The following is a 17,881-nucleotide window of genomic DNA, read 5'->3' on the forward strand; positions in this document are numbered from 1 at the left end:
AAATGCAGAATTTGTATCAAATAACATTTCTCTTGCATAAATGTAACGCAACAATTATGAAAAAAAATTTAGAAATTGGATTCATGAATTCAATTTTAGTGGTCAATTCAGAAAATTAAAACAAGAGTATTTTCTTATGTAAATGTGCAGAAGTATTGCACCTAATTCTGTATTTTTTTAAAACCATAAAAATGACTTGCACTTTAATATTAATTTGACTACAGCTTTTTTAAAAAGGCATGAACTCAATAGACCTTATTACATACTTTATATGGTTTATTCATTCTTAAGAGAGAAGTCATTTTATGGCATTAACTAGATTTAGGTAGTACTATGATTTCTAAAATACTAAGAAGTCAAGAGATCTTTGCTCAAATTCTGGATGGTCTTAAGACTGTTCATTCTCTTTTCCTCAATGATAATAATCTGTTAACTGGCTCACAGGTATAATAATGTGCATAAGATGGTTACAGAAAAATGTTTTACCAATGTATAATATACATTTTTATAATTTAAAAAATACCATAAATTGTTAAATTGTCACTAAAATGAACACTTACATAAAAAAGGTTTATGAACATATTTAAAGATATGAAGTGTTCAGATTATTACAGTAATGAGATGTAGGTGGCCCTAGCCTCTGCTACACAAAATGGGCAAGGTAGCAGCATGCAAATTTCCACTGGTACACTGAGGCAAACTGTATCATTTACGACTACCTAACAGCTAGCTTAAGTGTTAAATTAAGGTAACAGTGTACAGAGCAAATACCAAATAGTCCATTATCTAAAATAAAATAGTTTATATTATGGACTCACTTAAAAATTAGTACATTGGTAAGCTTTTACATGACAACAAATAAATGGAAGTTAATTTCCTGTTCTCTCATGGTTTTTTGGAGTTCAGATTTCTAGGTTATATTTCTAAGGCATCCTCCTCTCCGCCCAATTAAAAAGAGAACTTAGTGTTTCCAATTCTGTTTTTCACTGAAATATATTCCAATTACCTTTAAGAGCTAGAAAATTCTCTAAAATAGCTTTATGAGAAAATTAGGCTGCTTGATATAGAAGATAGCAATTTCTAATAAAATCTACAATATTTTCATTTTTAAGACACATTTTAACACAAGAAGTCCTCAAAGGAAATAGAATATGAGCATATAAAACAATCTGCTTTCCAAAGAAAACATCTGGTACATCACACCCTCCCTTCTCCCCCCTCCATCATTACTTACTCGGACTCGTGTGCTTGGTTCACTTGTATTTCCCATCATATCAGAAAAGCTTTGTTCGCACAAGTGTAGTAACACAACTAGGTAGAGACCAGAGCTGATAAACTCATACTCAGCCTTCAAAAGAGAAGCAAAAAGAAAAAGGAGAATGAAAAATTAGTAAACTTGAGATTGATAGTCATAGCACACTGATAAACTAGAGGAAATATATTCATTCATGTCTAGCTCCTAGTAAGAGATATGGTGCCATCTATTAAAACAGGAAATAGACCTCACTGGTTTGGCTCAGTGGATAGAGCGTCGGCCTGCAGACTCAAGGGTCCCAGGTTCAATTCCAGTCAAGGGCACATACCCAGTAGGGCAGTGGTTCTCAACCTTTCTAATGCCGTGACCCTTTAATACAGTTCCTCATGTTGTGGTGACCCCCAAACATAAAATTATTTTCGCTGCTACCTCGTAACTGTAATTTTGCTACTGTTAATGAATCGTAATGTAAATATCTGTGTTTTCCGATGGTTTTAGGCGACCCTGCTAGCAGATCTCAACCTGTGGGTCACAACCCACAGGTTGAGAACCACTGCTGTAGAGCCTAAGACCTTCGGAAAACACAGATATTTACATTACAATTCATTAACAGTAGCAAAATGTAAATATCTGTGTTTTCCGATGGTCTCAGGCAACCCTGTAATGTAAATATTTGTGTTTTTCGATGGTCATAGGCGAACCGCTGCTGTAGAACTGAAGACCATCGGAAAACACAGATATTTATATTACGATTCATTAACAGTAGCAAAATTATAGTTATGAAGTAGCAACGAAAATAATTTTATGTTGGGGGTCACCACAACATGAGGAACTGTATTAAAGGGTCGCGGCATTAGAAAGGTTGAGAACCACTGCAGTAGTGAGTGTGCAGGAAGCAGCTGATTAATGTTTCTAACTCTCTATCCCTCTCCCTCTCTGTAAAAAAAAAAAAAAAAATCAATAAAATATTTTTAAAACAGGAAATAAAGGGCCACCCTTCATAATGCCATAAAAGTTTACTAATGCCAAATAAGGAGTCCGAATAGGTGTGTAAATAGCCTCTTTAATCTCATATAGTCTTCCTTTATGTAATGGTTTATATAAAAGTGGGACTTTTAAGTCATATGATTATAGAATGAATCTGGTTCTTTATAAAGCTCATAAGCACTTTCACTGCACAAATGACTGTAAATATTTACTTAAAAATTACCACTTCATCTACAGCTAACTCAATATATACTATATAACTAAAACCTATTCTGATAGGTCAAATGATTCTTATATAATACAATTAATTTAAAGGCCACGGTAATTTAAAAAAAAATAGACTAAAAAAGGAAGTAGAGTAACTGTTGCTCAAATAGTTCTTTGATTCCATACTATCCTATTGTTTTGAGGCTAAGACTACAAATCATATAGTGTTTTTAAAATCTGAACTGTCCTATAGTTTCTATATAGCAAGCTATCTGTAAGCTGTGCCATATTGGTAATTAACTTAATCTGCAAGTTAAGAACTATACGCTATTAGTACCAACTTCAGCAAGTTATCAGAGTCTAGAATACTAATGAAATTTAAAATTGATTAAATGTTTCTTTAAATGCTTCACTTAATTACTTTTCTTTTTAACTTACAAGAAAATTATATACCCGTAAGACTTAAAAAATGTTAATGGTTAGCATCTCGAAAAAAATGAAGCCACTGGAAATGAAATACTAAACTGTATTAATATTAAACTCATCACTTAAAATGGGGGTGGTTGTCAGGCCACCAGAATCCATGATTCACAAAGAACAAAGAAGTTAAAGCCAGGAAGCTTTCTTAGCAATGACTCCACCTATTTCCTAACACTTCCAAATTACTTAAGATGTGGATCATTAAAATCACTGGAGAACAGTACAAACATTCCTGGTTTAACTGAAAAGCCAAACACCACCTTTAAGAGACATGATGGGAGTACTTAGAAAAGGAAGAATGGCAGGAGAAAACCATCCTTTGAAACCTACTCTCATTTTGAGAATAAAAAAGTATTTTTTTGCATTACTCCATCTTTCCATACTCTTCTACCATTCTTTAAAGTACCAATGCTCAGTTGTCTAGAGAGACTCCTTTGGGGATTTAAGAAAATTTCTTGCTTAAATGGTATTTTTTGGACAACTGATTCATTAGAGAATAACAATAATTACTATTGGAGTAACATCTATACTACAACTGCCTAATGTTTCATTCACTAGATCAGCAGTGGTCCGAGGAACACTGGTGGTCCGTGAAGTCCGAAAGGTTGGTTATCGCTGCACTAGATCATCGATTTTTAAACTGGATCTAAGCAAATTGCTTCAAGGAACTTGGGAATCCCTTAATTTATATACAGATTTTGTGTCTATGTATTTTTTAAGATGTGTTCATGGTTTTAATCAGATTTTCAGGGGTATCCATTTATTCCCACGTTTAAAAGTAAAGTGTCCACAAAAGACCATATACTACATTATTCATTTATATGAAATATTGAGAACAGAGAACTCCAAACAAACAGAACATAGACCGGTAGTTTCCAGGGGATGTGGAAAAGGGGGTAATGGGGAGAAACTGCTTAATGGGTATGAGATTTTCTTTTGAAGAGATGAAAGCGGGTTGGAAGTAGGTAGAGGTGGTGGTTGCAGATTGCAAATGTACGAATAACCACTGAATTGTTCAATTTAAGTGGTTTTTATGTTATCTCAACTACATGTCAATAAAATAAAGGGGGGGGGGGAGTCCATTACCCCTTCACTTAAAAAGTGTTTAAGGATTCATGAATTTCCTCACCATCAAATATCTCTCTTAATAACAAATATGCTAAGCTCACTTGGATATATTGTATGGCTCTAGGATCATCCTAATCTCCTTTAACATCTTTTCTCCATCTCCACCCCCCTTTAATTTTCCTTTAAGAAGTGAGCTTTTCATTCTAATTATAATTTAAGCATCTCAACATTTAAAAATTTAAAGCTCTTAAAAATTAGTGATCTTATTTTTATTATTTTAATGCCGGTTTTCTGACCATGTTTTAAATCTTTTCTTCAAGAGTTGTCCTTTAAACATAGAAGAGACACTTACCAACGAGGGAAAATATACTAACTTGTTCATTTGCATGAGCTCTGTGCAGTTCATGGACGTCAAAGTCCTCCAGGTTGAGCTGTAACTTCTCCTTACAGAGTTCGCAGGTGGTCACAGCCTCTAAGGAAGAACCTGGTGAAACAGTACATTACAAGTGAACCTTAGCTTTGTTATGGCTCCACAAAACATTTTCCTTTAAGTTTTAAGCTTAGGATATAGAAAATTGAAAGGGAGGGAGGGAAGGAGATAGACTGGATTACTGTCATAAACTAGTCATGTCTCCTAAAATAGCAATCAGCCAATACCTAGAGTGCCTGTCAGGTGCTACTCTATGGTATTTAAGCCTCCACCCATTATTTATATACCTGTTTTTTTCTACTAGATACTCATACATTACTGATCCTGGGAAGCTGATAATGGAATGCTATCTGCACTTCCTCCTTCATCCTTAAGTACATCGGCAAGATGGCATTAAAACAATGTTTAATAACATAGTATCGCAAACAACTAGTTGCATATACCCAGACCAGTATCTTTGATGTGACAATATATACCTAAGACCTTCTGTGGTTTAAGGAATGTGCCCTCCCTAGGTTAGTGAGGAAAAAAAAAAAAAAAGAAAGCCACTTTTGTCCAGATCAAAACAGCTCCTTTCTGTCATAAAATGGAGTCGTGATACGTGCCACAACATAGATGAATCTTGAAAACATTATGCTAAGCAAAATAAGGTAGGTACAAAAAAGATAAATACATTATCCCATTTATATGAAATGTGTAGAATAGGCAAATTCAGAGAAAAAGTAAATCAGAAGTTAACAGGGATTGTGGTGGGGAGGGGAGGGAGGAGAGCATTATTGCTTAATGGAAAGTTTGCAGTGATAAAAAAAGTTTTGCAAACAGATAATGGTGGTGGTCACATAACATTCTGGATGCACACAATGTCACTGAATTAACTGTACTCTTAATAACGTTTAAAAGGGAAAATTTTACTAATATATTTTACCACAATTTTTTTTTAAAAAGCTCCTTTTGTCTCATATGCATGCAACATTTGATTACTCTTAAGCTCTGGTTCCAATTTAGTAGGTAGCAGTCTTGTCTAGTTAAACATAAAGCCATTTTCCCCACTGTATTTGCTTTTAGATAAGGCTTTAAATTGAAAAAAATGTTTAGAAAATTAAAGGAAGTCACATGAGTAACCGGGTAGATGTTCAAATTCTATTCAACTAGCATCTGTTGAGTGCTTGTTATGTGCAATATTACAGATTCAGAAAAAGATTAATTAGTAACCCCTGTCTTTAAAGAGCTCATAAAACTTAGAATTAGTGCTAATTAATAACAACAATTCTGTAAGTAATAAAATTTGGCATAGATTCCAAGACAGCAGTAGTAACTTACATGCATTCTCTCTAAAATAGCTAAAAAAAAGTGAATGTTATTCTGAGGTAATACGTTGTTTATATTGTCTCAAAAACATGCTTAAGTCAAATTACATAAGATAGTCACTATAATTGTATCACTGAACTAAAATCAGGTTAAGTCCATAATGTGACCTGATAGAGAATATAAACAATGTAAAAGACATTTAGAAGGCTTTCTTTTATGAGGAATTTCTTAAAACTACTCTCTGATTCAGAAGCAGGAAAACTATGATGATCACCAAATATGGATCTTGGAGATCATTCAATACAAATTACTTCACATCTTAAGGCTTTATTTTTCTCTTCTATGGAATAAATAACTTGCAGAAGGTGTTCAAAAGGCCATACCCAGCCAGGAGTAACCCATTTATCCCAACATTCTTTAACCCATTCTTTTAGCATTATTTCCTACCACATTCAGTAGGCCCTGACATTTGCCTAAAATTGTACTCGACTTCATTTATTCATCTTTGCAGCAACTGCTTAATGCATGTTTATATCACTCTCTACCAGAATGAATCTTCTACCAGATGGGGTCTTTATAATAAATATAAGAAAGGCTTGTGAAAATTTATCAGAAAGGGTCAGTTTTTGAGATATTTATATTCATTTGATCATTTCTTAAAAGTACTTATCTTAAAAAGTACTAATAACCTTATATACCCCATTTGGGTATTTACCATGTGCCCAGTACTGTGAGGAACTATTTATAAACTTCATCTCATGTGACCTTCACAATAATCCTACAAGGAAAGTATTACTCAATTATAGTTATGATGGAACTTAAGACCCGCCTCAAACCTTCTTAATAACTTTTAGGAGTGGATCTAAGGCATCCGTATTTTATAAAATTTCAATGGATACCTTTGATCAGTAGCCAGGATAGAGAACCAATATTAAGAAAACTTACTCAAGATCCTATAGTTAAGTGTTGGAGCCATTACTCCAATCTAGGTTCATCTAACTTCAAAAAGCCAATGTTCTTAAACAATACACTGTACTATCTGTTTTCCTATATATACAACACTAACAATCTCATTGCAAATGTATTAGAAAGTGAGTCACGTTGTTTTTCATTTTGGGACTAGTTAACATTTCTAGGCCTTTACTAAGAGCCAAGAACCATGCTGAGCACTCATTTAATCTTAGTAACACTCCAGCACAGTGATTAATAAAGCCTAAGAGGCTGTCATAACACCATACAGCCAAGAAGAGGCTATAGATGAAATGGCCCATCCTTTGAGATCAGGCTAGGTTAAAAGAAAAAATAAGACCCCCACCCCAAGAAGACATTTGCTACCAGGCTTTAGGAAAAATGTTTTCTAGTAGTCTCATAATCTCCAGCTTCAACAGGTTACCTGAATCCTCCAGCAGATTATTAAAATTAAAGCTATCATACGTCAAAACCTATTTGCCTATGTCTCCAAGGTATCACTATCAGACCTTCAATCACACACAATTACGTATATTTATTAATCTGGCCTAATTTCTCATCTTTCTCACCCTACTAGTCACTTCACTATGTGCTCTGGTACTCATGGTACATGTATCTATCTCACTTTTGAATTTACCAGAGGTACTCATGGTAAATTCTTCTAATAACTAATCTCTTTTTGAATAATCTATTCAACTCCATGACTGAACCAGTGCCCCCTGCCTCTTCTGTAGCTTTTTTCTACCTCACAACCCCCTTCTACCTCAAAACCAGGAAATTGGACAAGAGACCCGCAACACCTATTGCTGTTCTGAACCTCCAAGTCCCTCCTCATTCATTAACTGTAGAGAGCGCCTGGCAAAGGTCCCTGAGCTGATTGTCATCTGAATCCATCGGTGCCTGGCAGAGCCATGCCCTGGAAACATACCTTGCCAGAGGCAGGTGTGTTGTCAGCCTGACCTTCAGCTCAGGTGCCAGGGGATGGGTTTCATCATCTAAATCCAGCCAAGCACCAGAAACAAACACGATTATCTGGGCTCACCCAGAAGTGACAATTACAAAGAAACCACAAGAATGCACATAATCTCCTTTGTCTTAGGCTTTAGTAAAACTTCCTGGTATTTTGCTGTATAAAATAAATATGCTATATTGGCTCTGGGTCACTGTCTCTCCATCAGAGGACAGCTGTCCCACCCGGCCTCAGCTTTTTCCTTCTAACTCTGTGTCTGTCTCTTTCTTTCTTTCTCTCAATCCTCAGCTGCCCCTACTCAGGAACCAGACAGCTGGACAGGGAAAAGAGAGAAATATTTATAATTAATGACTTGAAACCTGCCTCTCTCTCTTCTTTACCAACTTATACCTGGCTATTTCAACATCCACGTAGACCAGGCGTCCTCAAACTACGGCCCGCAGGCCACATGCGGGTGTTTTTGCCGTTTTGTAAGATATGTGCAGTGTGCATAGGAATTTGTTCAGTTTTTTTTTTAAACTATAGTCCGGCCCTCCAACGGTCTGAGGGACAGTGAACTGGCCCCCTGTTTAAAGAGTTTGAGGACCCCTGGTAGATCATTTACTTACTTCTGACTCTGACTTCCTCAACATCCTTGCTTCCAATATTACTTTTCCCCACCACAACTACCAACTGTATGGTCATACCCTTGGCCCTGTCATCACAGTTTATTGCACTAACCCTAAATTTCTATTTTAAGTATCCTTTCCTCCTGTCTATCTACAATTTCTCATAATTCTAACTCACCTAATCTGGCAATTCTCTTCAATGGCAATGAGACTGACCCTACCATTTTCTCACTATCCAATTTCTGATGTACTTATTCCCTCCTGATTTTAATTACCATAAACACAATTATGGCCTTACAAATACCCTTGCCTTCACCATATTTGTTGGTAAAGATCCCAACCCTATCCTGGCTGCTGTGGCTCAGTTGGTTAGAAGTTGTCCCAAACACCAAAAGGTCACCAGTTCAATTCTTGGCAGGGCATTCCCAGGAGGCAGTCAGCTGATCGATGTTTCCCTCCCTCACCCTTCCTCTCTAAAAACATATTTAAAAAGAAAAAAGATCCCAACCCCACTGAACTCAAATCTGTGGCTGTAGCCAGGCATCTAAAAACTGCTTCTAAATATAACATGTTCATGGGTTGGTAGAATCGACATCATTAAAATGTCCATACTACCCAAAGCAATCTATCTATTCAATGCAATCCCTATTAAAATACCAATGGCAAATTTCACAGATCTAAATCAAACACTCCAAAAATTCATATACAGAACCCCCCCCCCCCCCCGCCTCCAAAAAAGACCCTAAATAGCCACAGCAAACCTTGAGAAAAAATAAAATTGCAGGGATCACATTACCAGATATCAAGCTATATCGCAAAGCCACAGTACTCAAAACAACCTGGTACTGGCACAAGAACAGGCATATAGATCACTGGAACAGAATAAAGACCCCAGAACTCAACCTAAGCCATTATGCTCAATTAATTGCTCAATTAATATTTGACTAAGGAGGCAAGAGCATATAATGGAGTAAACAGACACTTCAATAAATGGTGTTGGGAAAATTGAACAGAAACATGCAAAATAATGAAAATAGACCATCAATTTAGACCATATACTAGAATAAACTAAAAATGGACAGAAGGCTTAAATCTAAGTAGTGAAACCATAAAAATCTTAGAAGAAACCACAAGCAGCAGCACTATGTTTGCTGATACATCTCCTAGGGTAAGGGAAACTAAGGAGAAAATAAACAAATGGGCCCAGTCATTGTGGCTCAGTGGTTGAGCACTGATCTATGAACCAGAAGGTCATGGTTTGATTCCTAGTCAGGGCATAAGCCTGGGTTGCAGGCTTGATCCCCAGTGTGGGGCATGCAGGGGCAGCCAATCATTGATTCCCTCTCATCACTGATGTTTCTATCTCTTTCTCTCTCCCTTTCTCTCTGAAATCAATTTTTAAAATATATTAAAAAAATAAATAAATGGGACTACATCAAAATAGAGAGCTCCTTTCTGCACAAGAAACCATCAACAAAATGGAAAGGGAACCCACTGCATGGAAAAACATATTTGTCGACACAAGACACTGGGGGGTTGGGTGGGATGAGGGCATGCGACAGGGGATAGGGAAGGCTGGGGAAAGGTCAATGGGGGGAGGGGAAGGAGATATATGTACTACTATTTGTAATACTTTAAACAATAAAATTAAAAACAAAAGAAAAACATATTTGCCAATGATACATCTGATAAGGGGTTAATTTCCAAAATATATAAAGAACTCATACAACTTTACAAAAGGAAGACAAGCAAACCAATTAAAAATGGGCAAAGAACCTAAGTAGATACCTCTCCAAAGTGGACACGCAGATGACCAAGAGACATACGAAAAACATCACTAATTATCTAAGTCACTAATCATGAGAGATGCAAATTAAAATGCTAATAAGATATCACCTCACACCTGTTAGAATGGCTATCATCAACAAATCAACAAATGACAAGTGCTGGCAAAGATGTGGAGAAAAGGGAACCCTCACACACTGCTGGAGGGAATGCAGACTGGGACAGCCACTATAGAAAACAGTATGGAATTGCCTCAAAATATTAAAAATGGAACTTCCATTTGACCCAGTGATCCCACTGCTAGGAATATATCCTAAGAAACCAAAAACACCAATCAGAAAGAATGTATGCACCCCTATGTTCATAGGAGCATTAATTTATAATAGCTAAGATCTAGAAATAGCCCAAGTGGCCATCCGTAGATGAGTGGATAAAAAAGCTGTGGTACATTTACACTATGTAAAACTATGCAGCTGTAAAAAAAAAAAAAAAAAAAAAAAAAGGATCTCTTACACCCTTTGAGACAACATGGAGGGACCTGGAGAGTACTGTGCTAAGTGAAATGAGCCAATCAGAGAAATATTAGTATCACATGATCTCACTGATATGGAATCTAATGAACAAAATAAACTAATGAACAAAATAGATCCAGAGACATAGAAGCATGGAACAGACTGACAAATCTCGGAGGAAAGGCAGGGCTTATGGGTGGAGGGGAGAGATTAACTGGGGAATTTATATGCATATATTCATAGCTCATGGACACAGACAATTGTGTGGTGAAGGCCTGGAGGGGGCTGGTGCAGGCTGGAGTGTGTCAATGCGGAGGGGGGGGGGAAGGGAGACATCGGTAATACTTTCAATAATAAAGATAAATAAAGTAAAATAAATAACAATGGGAAAAAGAATAAAATTACATGTATCTATCTCACTTGAGAAGCATATTCATGGTCACGGATTTTAATGAAACTGATACTTCCTAAAAACACCTTAGAATGGTATTTTCCACACACATCAAAATCTCTAAAACTGTCCCCTAACCATCTGAAGACCTTACCTCCCCCTTAACTAAGAAAACAGAAGCAATTATATAGCAATCCAAGCATCTTCTCACCTAAACAACTGATCCTTCTAGCCTTCTTGTAATTTTTTTAAAATACCTTAATTAAAGGCTAACTATTTGATTTGTGCCCTGGATCCCATCTTTCTCTCTCTCTCTCTCTCCTCAATCCCAATCTAATCATGCTTATGATCCCAGCACTCCAGAGACAAGCTACAAAGGACATTCAAGCCACCAAACCCAACTGTCATTTCTTTGTTCGTATCTCTTGGTAGTATATTTGACAGGGTTGATTACACCCTCCTTAAAACAACACTTCCTTTTCTTGGCTTGCACAACACTTACTTGTTAAGCTTTTTTTCTTTACTAGACTGAGTCCGCTCCTCAAATCTCTTCTGCTCCCACTAAACGTTTGGGTGTCCCAAGGCTCTGTCTTGGGCTAATTTCTTGGATATCTGCTCTTATTCTAAATGACCTAATTTAATCCCAATACTAAAAATATTACGTATGTGCTTATGATTCCCAAAATTGTAATTTCCAGTGCTAATATCCTGTGAAATATCCAGCTTGTCTAGCAAGCTGTCCAGTTGACATTTCCATCTGGTTAATAAGCAGTTCATAACATAATATTTACAAAACAAAACTCTTGATTTCCTTTCCCAAATTTATTCAATTCCCAGTCTTATTTCAGCAAATGAACCTACCATTTACTTAGCAGCTCATGACAAAAATATGGGCTTCCTAATTGTTCTTTCTCCTTCACTCCACCGTATCCAATCCACCAGCAAGTCTACCTCCAAAATACACACACACACACACATCTATTTGTACCACCTCCATCACCAACTCTCTCTTATAAGACAGATTTCTGGTTAGTTGCCACAATAGACTACTAGTTGGCTTCTCTGCTTCTACTCTTGTCCCCCTAAAAGCCACCCTCCACATGGCAGCAAAAATAAAAGATCATTTCACTCCACTGCCCTTCAGTGGCTTCCCCTCATAATTAATATAAAAATCTAACTTTAGACGTTAGCTTCTGAAATCTTAAATGAGCTAGCCTCTGCTAATCTCTCCTATTTCAACTGTATAACCCCTTTCCTTGCCCACTAATTATAGTCCAAACAAGCTTCATTCAGTTCTAAGTCATTGCCACTTTAAAATCTTTGCACTAGTTGTTCCCTCTGCTGGAATGCTCTTGCCCTCATTCTTGGATTAGCTGGCTCTTCTCTGTTCAGTTTAAATGTCATCACCTCAACAACTCATTCCTTTAACATGCAATATTACCTCATAACACGCAATATTACCCCATAAGGCAAGTAACTCCTCTGGCTTGTTTACCACTCTATACCTCACCTATAGAACAGAACTGTGCCTGGTTTCACAACAGGCACTTACTCAAGAAACAAATTAGTCTCTACAGTAACATTATTTCTATACAACATTAGACAATAGCATTAGAAACAAATCTTTTCAAAAGGATCTTACATGGTAAACTATGAAGCTGTCTATTGGGTAAATGGAATATAAAAAATAGTAGTATAAATTAAAGTTATGATATAAGACTAATGTGCTTTAATGTTTTGCTTCAAAAAACGACCAAGACACTTTGGTAAGAATATAAAATTGACAATAAATTGTAACAATTTGTTAATTAATATGCAATCAAGCATACATCTCTTGGGAAAATTGTGAAAACAAAATACACAAAATTTAAATCTTACCAGAGTTAATTTTCGCCTGTAACCACTTTTTCATACACTCTTGATGGACATACTGCAAACTTCCTGTGCACTTGCATGGCTCTATTAGCAAGTTAGATGATGATGCAGCTGCCATCTGACAAATTCTACATAAGTCACCTTCTTCTTCTTCAGAGTCCTCTAAAAGGAGGCTGGAAAAAAAGGCAGATTTCCTTTTTTTCAAAGCTAATCCTGATTGGTCATTTCCAGTCATATATAATCCCAAACAGTATCTTTTTAAAAAATATATATATATATATATATATTTCTTTATTGATTTCAAAAAGGGAGAGGGAGAGAGAGAGAGCGAAACATCAATGATGAGAAAGAATCATTGATAGGCTGCCTCCAGCACATCCCTACTGGGGATCAAGCCCACAACTCAGGCATGTGCCCTTGGCTGGAATCAAACCTGGGACCCTTCAGTCCGCAGGCCAACGCTCTATCTACTGAGCCAAACCAGCTAGGGCCCAAACAGTATCTTTTTTTTACTTCTACCCACTCTCTCTCTGATTAGGAAAAAACAACAGTAACAATAAACAGCAACCACCATGAAAAACCGTAACAATGAGAATTAAAATATACATTTTAAAGGTAAATAAATTATCCTATTACTTATCTTCAAATGATTTAAGTAATTTTGTCTTTGGTACTAGCTTAAGTTCCATATTTTTCAATCACTTTACAAGTATTCCTGAGAGATTTTCATTTCTGTAGTATCATAGACTACTTCAATCCCACCCCCACCCCCGTCTCCCCCAAAACTTTTAAAACAACTTGAATGCCTTGAAGAAATACAGCCTAGTGACTTCCCATTTACATATTGTCAAAACAACAAAATAAGCTTTTTGTATTAAATTACAGAAAAATAGATTTTAAATTTCTCCATTTACCCCATCCCCAACAATGTTTTGTTATTAAATCCTCTTGGGTAGGCTTTTAAGTATGGAGCAGTTTTCATTAACCTATGTACTCTACTTAATAGACTGACATGTAGAATAATTTAAATGTAGAATAATATATAATAAGAAATTAATTTTTTTGTTAAAATCCCTATTGCTTTAGTCCACTGCTAGCATAAAAGAGGTATTCAGTAAATTGATTATACTTAATATTAAACTGTTACTGAAATAAAATCTGGATTATATTGGTTCACAATAAATTTAGCAATACTAGTAGATGTGTGGAAAGAGGAATAGATATACAGCTGCTAGGTAACTTTCATGCCCTGGTTTAACCAGAGATACAACTTCAATTTTTGTTTTACCTTTAGATTTAACTTTCTACAGTTCATTGTTTTAATTATTCTTTACTTGGGAAATTTAATTTTTTCACTCTTATTACAATAGCCTCCCCACCCCCCAATATGCAGGGAGTACATTTCAATATCTCCAGTACCAAACCCTATATATATACTATGTTTTTCCTACACACACATCTAGAATAAAGTTTAATTGATAAATTAGGCACAATAAAAGATTAACAACTAATGAAACATAGTGATTATAACAATATACTGTAATAAAAGTAATGTGAATGTGGCCTCTCTCTCAAAGTATCTTATTGTACTGTTGGTACAGGGTGGACAACTGGACAAAGGAATGAGCACATCATGAACAGGACAGAGCCAGGTGGAATAAGATTTCATCATGATACTCAGAAAAGCATACAACACAAAATTTATGAATTTGCTTACTTCTGGAATTTTCCAGTTAGTATTTTTAGAACACAGTTAACAAGTAACTAAAACCACAAAAAGTGAAACCGAAGGTAAGAGGGAACTACTATAATTTAAATGTAGTGTCTTAAAATCCTCATGAGCAAAAAATACAATAAAGGGTTACACACAGACACACAAACTCTATGGCAAAATAACCAACAAATTTTTAAATTTTTAATCTAACCAGAGAGGATGGTGCCAGCTTAATTTGTTTCCCTGGAAAACACTAAATTAACCTGCTGCTTACACCACTGCACTCAAATTAACCTAACGTGGGCACATGAAATATTTATAACTATTAGTTATAATAGCTGTAATAGTGGTAACTACATTCCTCAGTAGACAGCTTGCATTCAGAGGGAGCTGCTACAATAATGTTAAAACTAATACTATCAGGGCAGAGTAAATCTTTCTCCAAGAAAGGAAAAATCAGAAATTTTAAAAGCAGGAAGAGTCACATGGTACAACTGGTCTTTTTAAGGAAAAATGGAACATAGTAACCCAATGTCCAACATCTCAGAAAGCATGTGAAGTTTCCTTTATTCCCAGAATTAGTTTTGAATGTATTTCTTCTTAAAAGTACAAAAAAAAATATCTAAAATGATAGTAAAAGCTATGTTCCCCCCAAATTACATTAACATTAGGCCTTTATGAACAAAAACAAACAAAACTCTATAACCTTAGCTTTACATAGTCTTTTCTTCCTATACATATATTTTACATGTACTACCCTATCCCATTTCATCATTAAAATTACTTTACTAGATGGAAAAACTAATATGACAAAATTAATAATCCAATTGGTTCTACAATCTCTGATCTTTCACCTTTCCACTTTTACCAGACATTTTTAAGCAAACTTCAACTGTATAAAAGATTAGTATAAAGATTCTTTAAAAGTCTAAAATTTAAACTGGTCTATCAAATGGTCACAATATATAAAAAATATTCAGTATATACTTGGGACTTCAAAAACAAAACTAAAAATGTGTAAATAATTTTATGTTTAAAAGATAAAATTGAGAATGGCAAATAGTACATAAATCATCTTAGTAATCATCTTAATAATCCATGACCACTTGGGCCTCCTTACCAATCCAATTTAGCACTAGTCCATCAACGACTAGTGTTAAAAGATTTTTATCTTTGTGTGCTTCTATATCCAAACCTGTTTAAAAATAATCTTTAGATTATTTCTTGATGTAGTAGACACCTTAGTGCCTACTTCCATTATTAATTCTCATCCATTTCATCTCTATCAACGCTCGTATCTTACTATAAATTTTAAGGGAACAAATTTTAGATATTGTTATAAGAAGCCTAAAATTTTACAAATACTTTTTTCTCTAATCTGCTCTTGCTTTATGGGCTTAAGACAGGTATTTAAATTTACCTCTCTTTTATTTTCTGCAGTTTTTCTGGATCTCTTGAAGGTGCACTTTTAGTTTTATCACTTTTTCCACCAGATGAACTCCAACCTGAAGGAATAATATCTACAGTGATCATGACATTGTCGGTCAAATTACTTCCAAGTGTTGGGGGGACTGCAAATCGAAACAAGGAACCAGGAAGGATCCCCGTCATTCCTGTGTTTCTTCCACTGCGAGCCGAATCTGACATGGAGCCACCTGTAGCAGCACTGCTGGATGCTGCAGGTGCTTGTGATCTGTTGGCAGCAGCCCCAAGGTGATCACTCTGTGCTTCCAGGTGAACCACTTCATTTGATTCTCTTCTAAAAATATGAGATCGAGATTGTGTATCAGAAGTGGATATCCTTGAAGATTCATCTCGTCCCTCTCGCCTTCTTCTAGAGAACAAAGGTGTGCATCTATTTCTAAGTGAGGAAGATAACCAAGGTCCTGTATTTCTACCTTCGGATTCTTGGTTAAAATTTTCTGAATCTGGCTCAGTGCTATGATTTTGAGATGACAAACCCCATCTTCGCCTAAGAAATCGAAATCCCTGAGAAGCTTCAGATGCCCTATTATCAAGAACGTCAGAAGTTGATGCTGCATTACGAGACTGTGAAGAAATTCTTGGAGAAACATATGAATTTTCAGAACTCAATGATCTTGTATTTAAGGATTCCTGACTAGACCTTCGTGAAAAAAAAGTAGATGACATACTAGAAGCTATACGTGACAGCAATCTCCTTGTCGTACGTCTACCTTCATTGTCAGAAGATTCTTGAAATGATCTTTGAGATGAACCAACCCTATCTGAATTGCTTATGGTTGAGGTTTCACCTCTATTTGAAATATAAGAAAATCCAGGCTGTGTATTGCTTTGGAGAGACTCCAATTCCCTTGGAGAAAAACTTGATCTTACAGAATTTCTACTAGAATCCCTAGAACACAGTACAGTCTGGCGTTCAGAAGGCATTTGGTGGTTTGTGGATGATGTATTCAGTTGTAAAGTGCTCATTGAGTTCTCTTTTGGTCTTGCTCCCTGTGAATATGAAGAAGGAACTCTGTCTTGAACATCTGTTTTTGAAAGAAAGGAAAAATAGGCAATTACATGAAATAAATTGACTATTAATAAAACTTGCATTTATTAATGACTAATTACTGCCAAAATGAAACACTTGTTTGAAACTTAATAGTGCTGCATTATAACTACACAGCTTAACTATTATTACAGGGAAAAAACATAAATGTGCTTCTCTTTCTATACATTTGGTGAAATCCAGCACTTTTGTATCAAGTCATAATACTTTATACAGAATCTAAAAAGAAATGAGAGCTTATGAGAGGCAAACATCAATCTACCAACTTGATGAATGTAAAACAGCTGAATCTGTTGACCAGAAATTGATAGGGTAGAATATCTAACATTTAAACAAATAAGGTATTTTAAATGTGCCAAATAATTCAATGTAAATGACTCTTGTATAACAAATAAAAGCGTGAGGTGGCGGTAGGGTAGAAGGGATCAATGGGGGAAAATGGCGGACAAGTAATACTTTTAACAATAAAGATTTTTTTAAAAATTAAAACAAACAAAAAGCAAAATAACCCTAGGAGACAGTGTTTGGAAAATTTTCTTACTCTGCAGTAAGTATAAAGGCTATTTCATAGAAGTATTATCACCCTAGTAATGTTATGGCAAACTCTGCTAACAAGCTAAAAATGTCTCCATCCCCTCCCCACCCCCCTCAATGTAACAGCAGTGATTCTTATCCCTGGTTACTCATCTAAAATACCTTTGCTTTTTAATACTGGCTGGGAGCTATGAATCAGAATAGAGTCCTGACATCTAAGATTTTAAAAGTACACCATTGGTGGTTCTAAATTCC

The 17,881-nt window shown here is 35.7% G+C and overlaps 1 protein-coding gene across 8 annotated transcripts in view; it reads right to left on the reverse strand.

Moving 5' to 3' along the window:
- Positions 1-17,881, reverse strand: part of MARCHF7 (membrane associated ring-CH-type finger 7) — a 45,243-nt gene that overhangs the window by 3,901 nt on the left and 23,461 nt on the right. For 7 of the 8 annotated variants that reach the window (XM_079781890.1, XM_079781893.1, XM_079781891.1 and 4 more), the window contains 4 exons: positions 15,980-17,069; positions 12,849-13,018; positions 4,372-4,481; positions 1,235-1,348 (listed from right to left, as the gene is read on the reverse strand). In XM_079781890.1, coding sequence (XP_079638016.1) covers positions 1,235-1,348; positions 4,372-4,481; positions 12,849-13,018; positions 15,980-17,069 — 1,484 coding nt within the window. Of the gene's footprint in view, positions 1-1,234; positions 1,349-4,349; positions 4,482-12,848; positions 13,019-15,979; positions 17,070-17,881 lie in introns of those variants that run through there. The other variant, XM_079781892.1, reaches the window with a different exon arrangement.

This window comes from Cnephaeus nilssonii (assembly GCF_951640355.1).
Source record: "Cnephaeus nilssonii genome assembly, chromosome: 10".
Classification (NCBI taxonomy): domain Eukaryota; kingdom Metazoa; phylum Chordata; class Mammalia; order Chiroptera; family Vespertilionidae; genus Cnephaeus; species Cnephaeus nilssonii.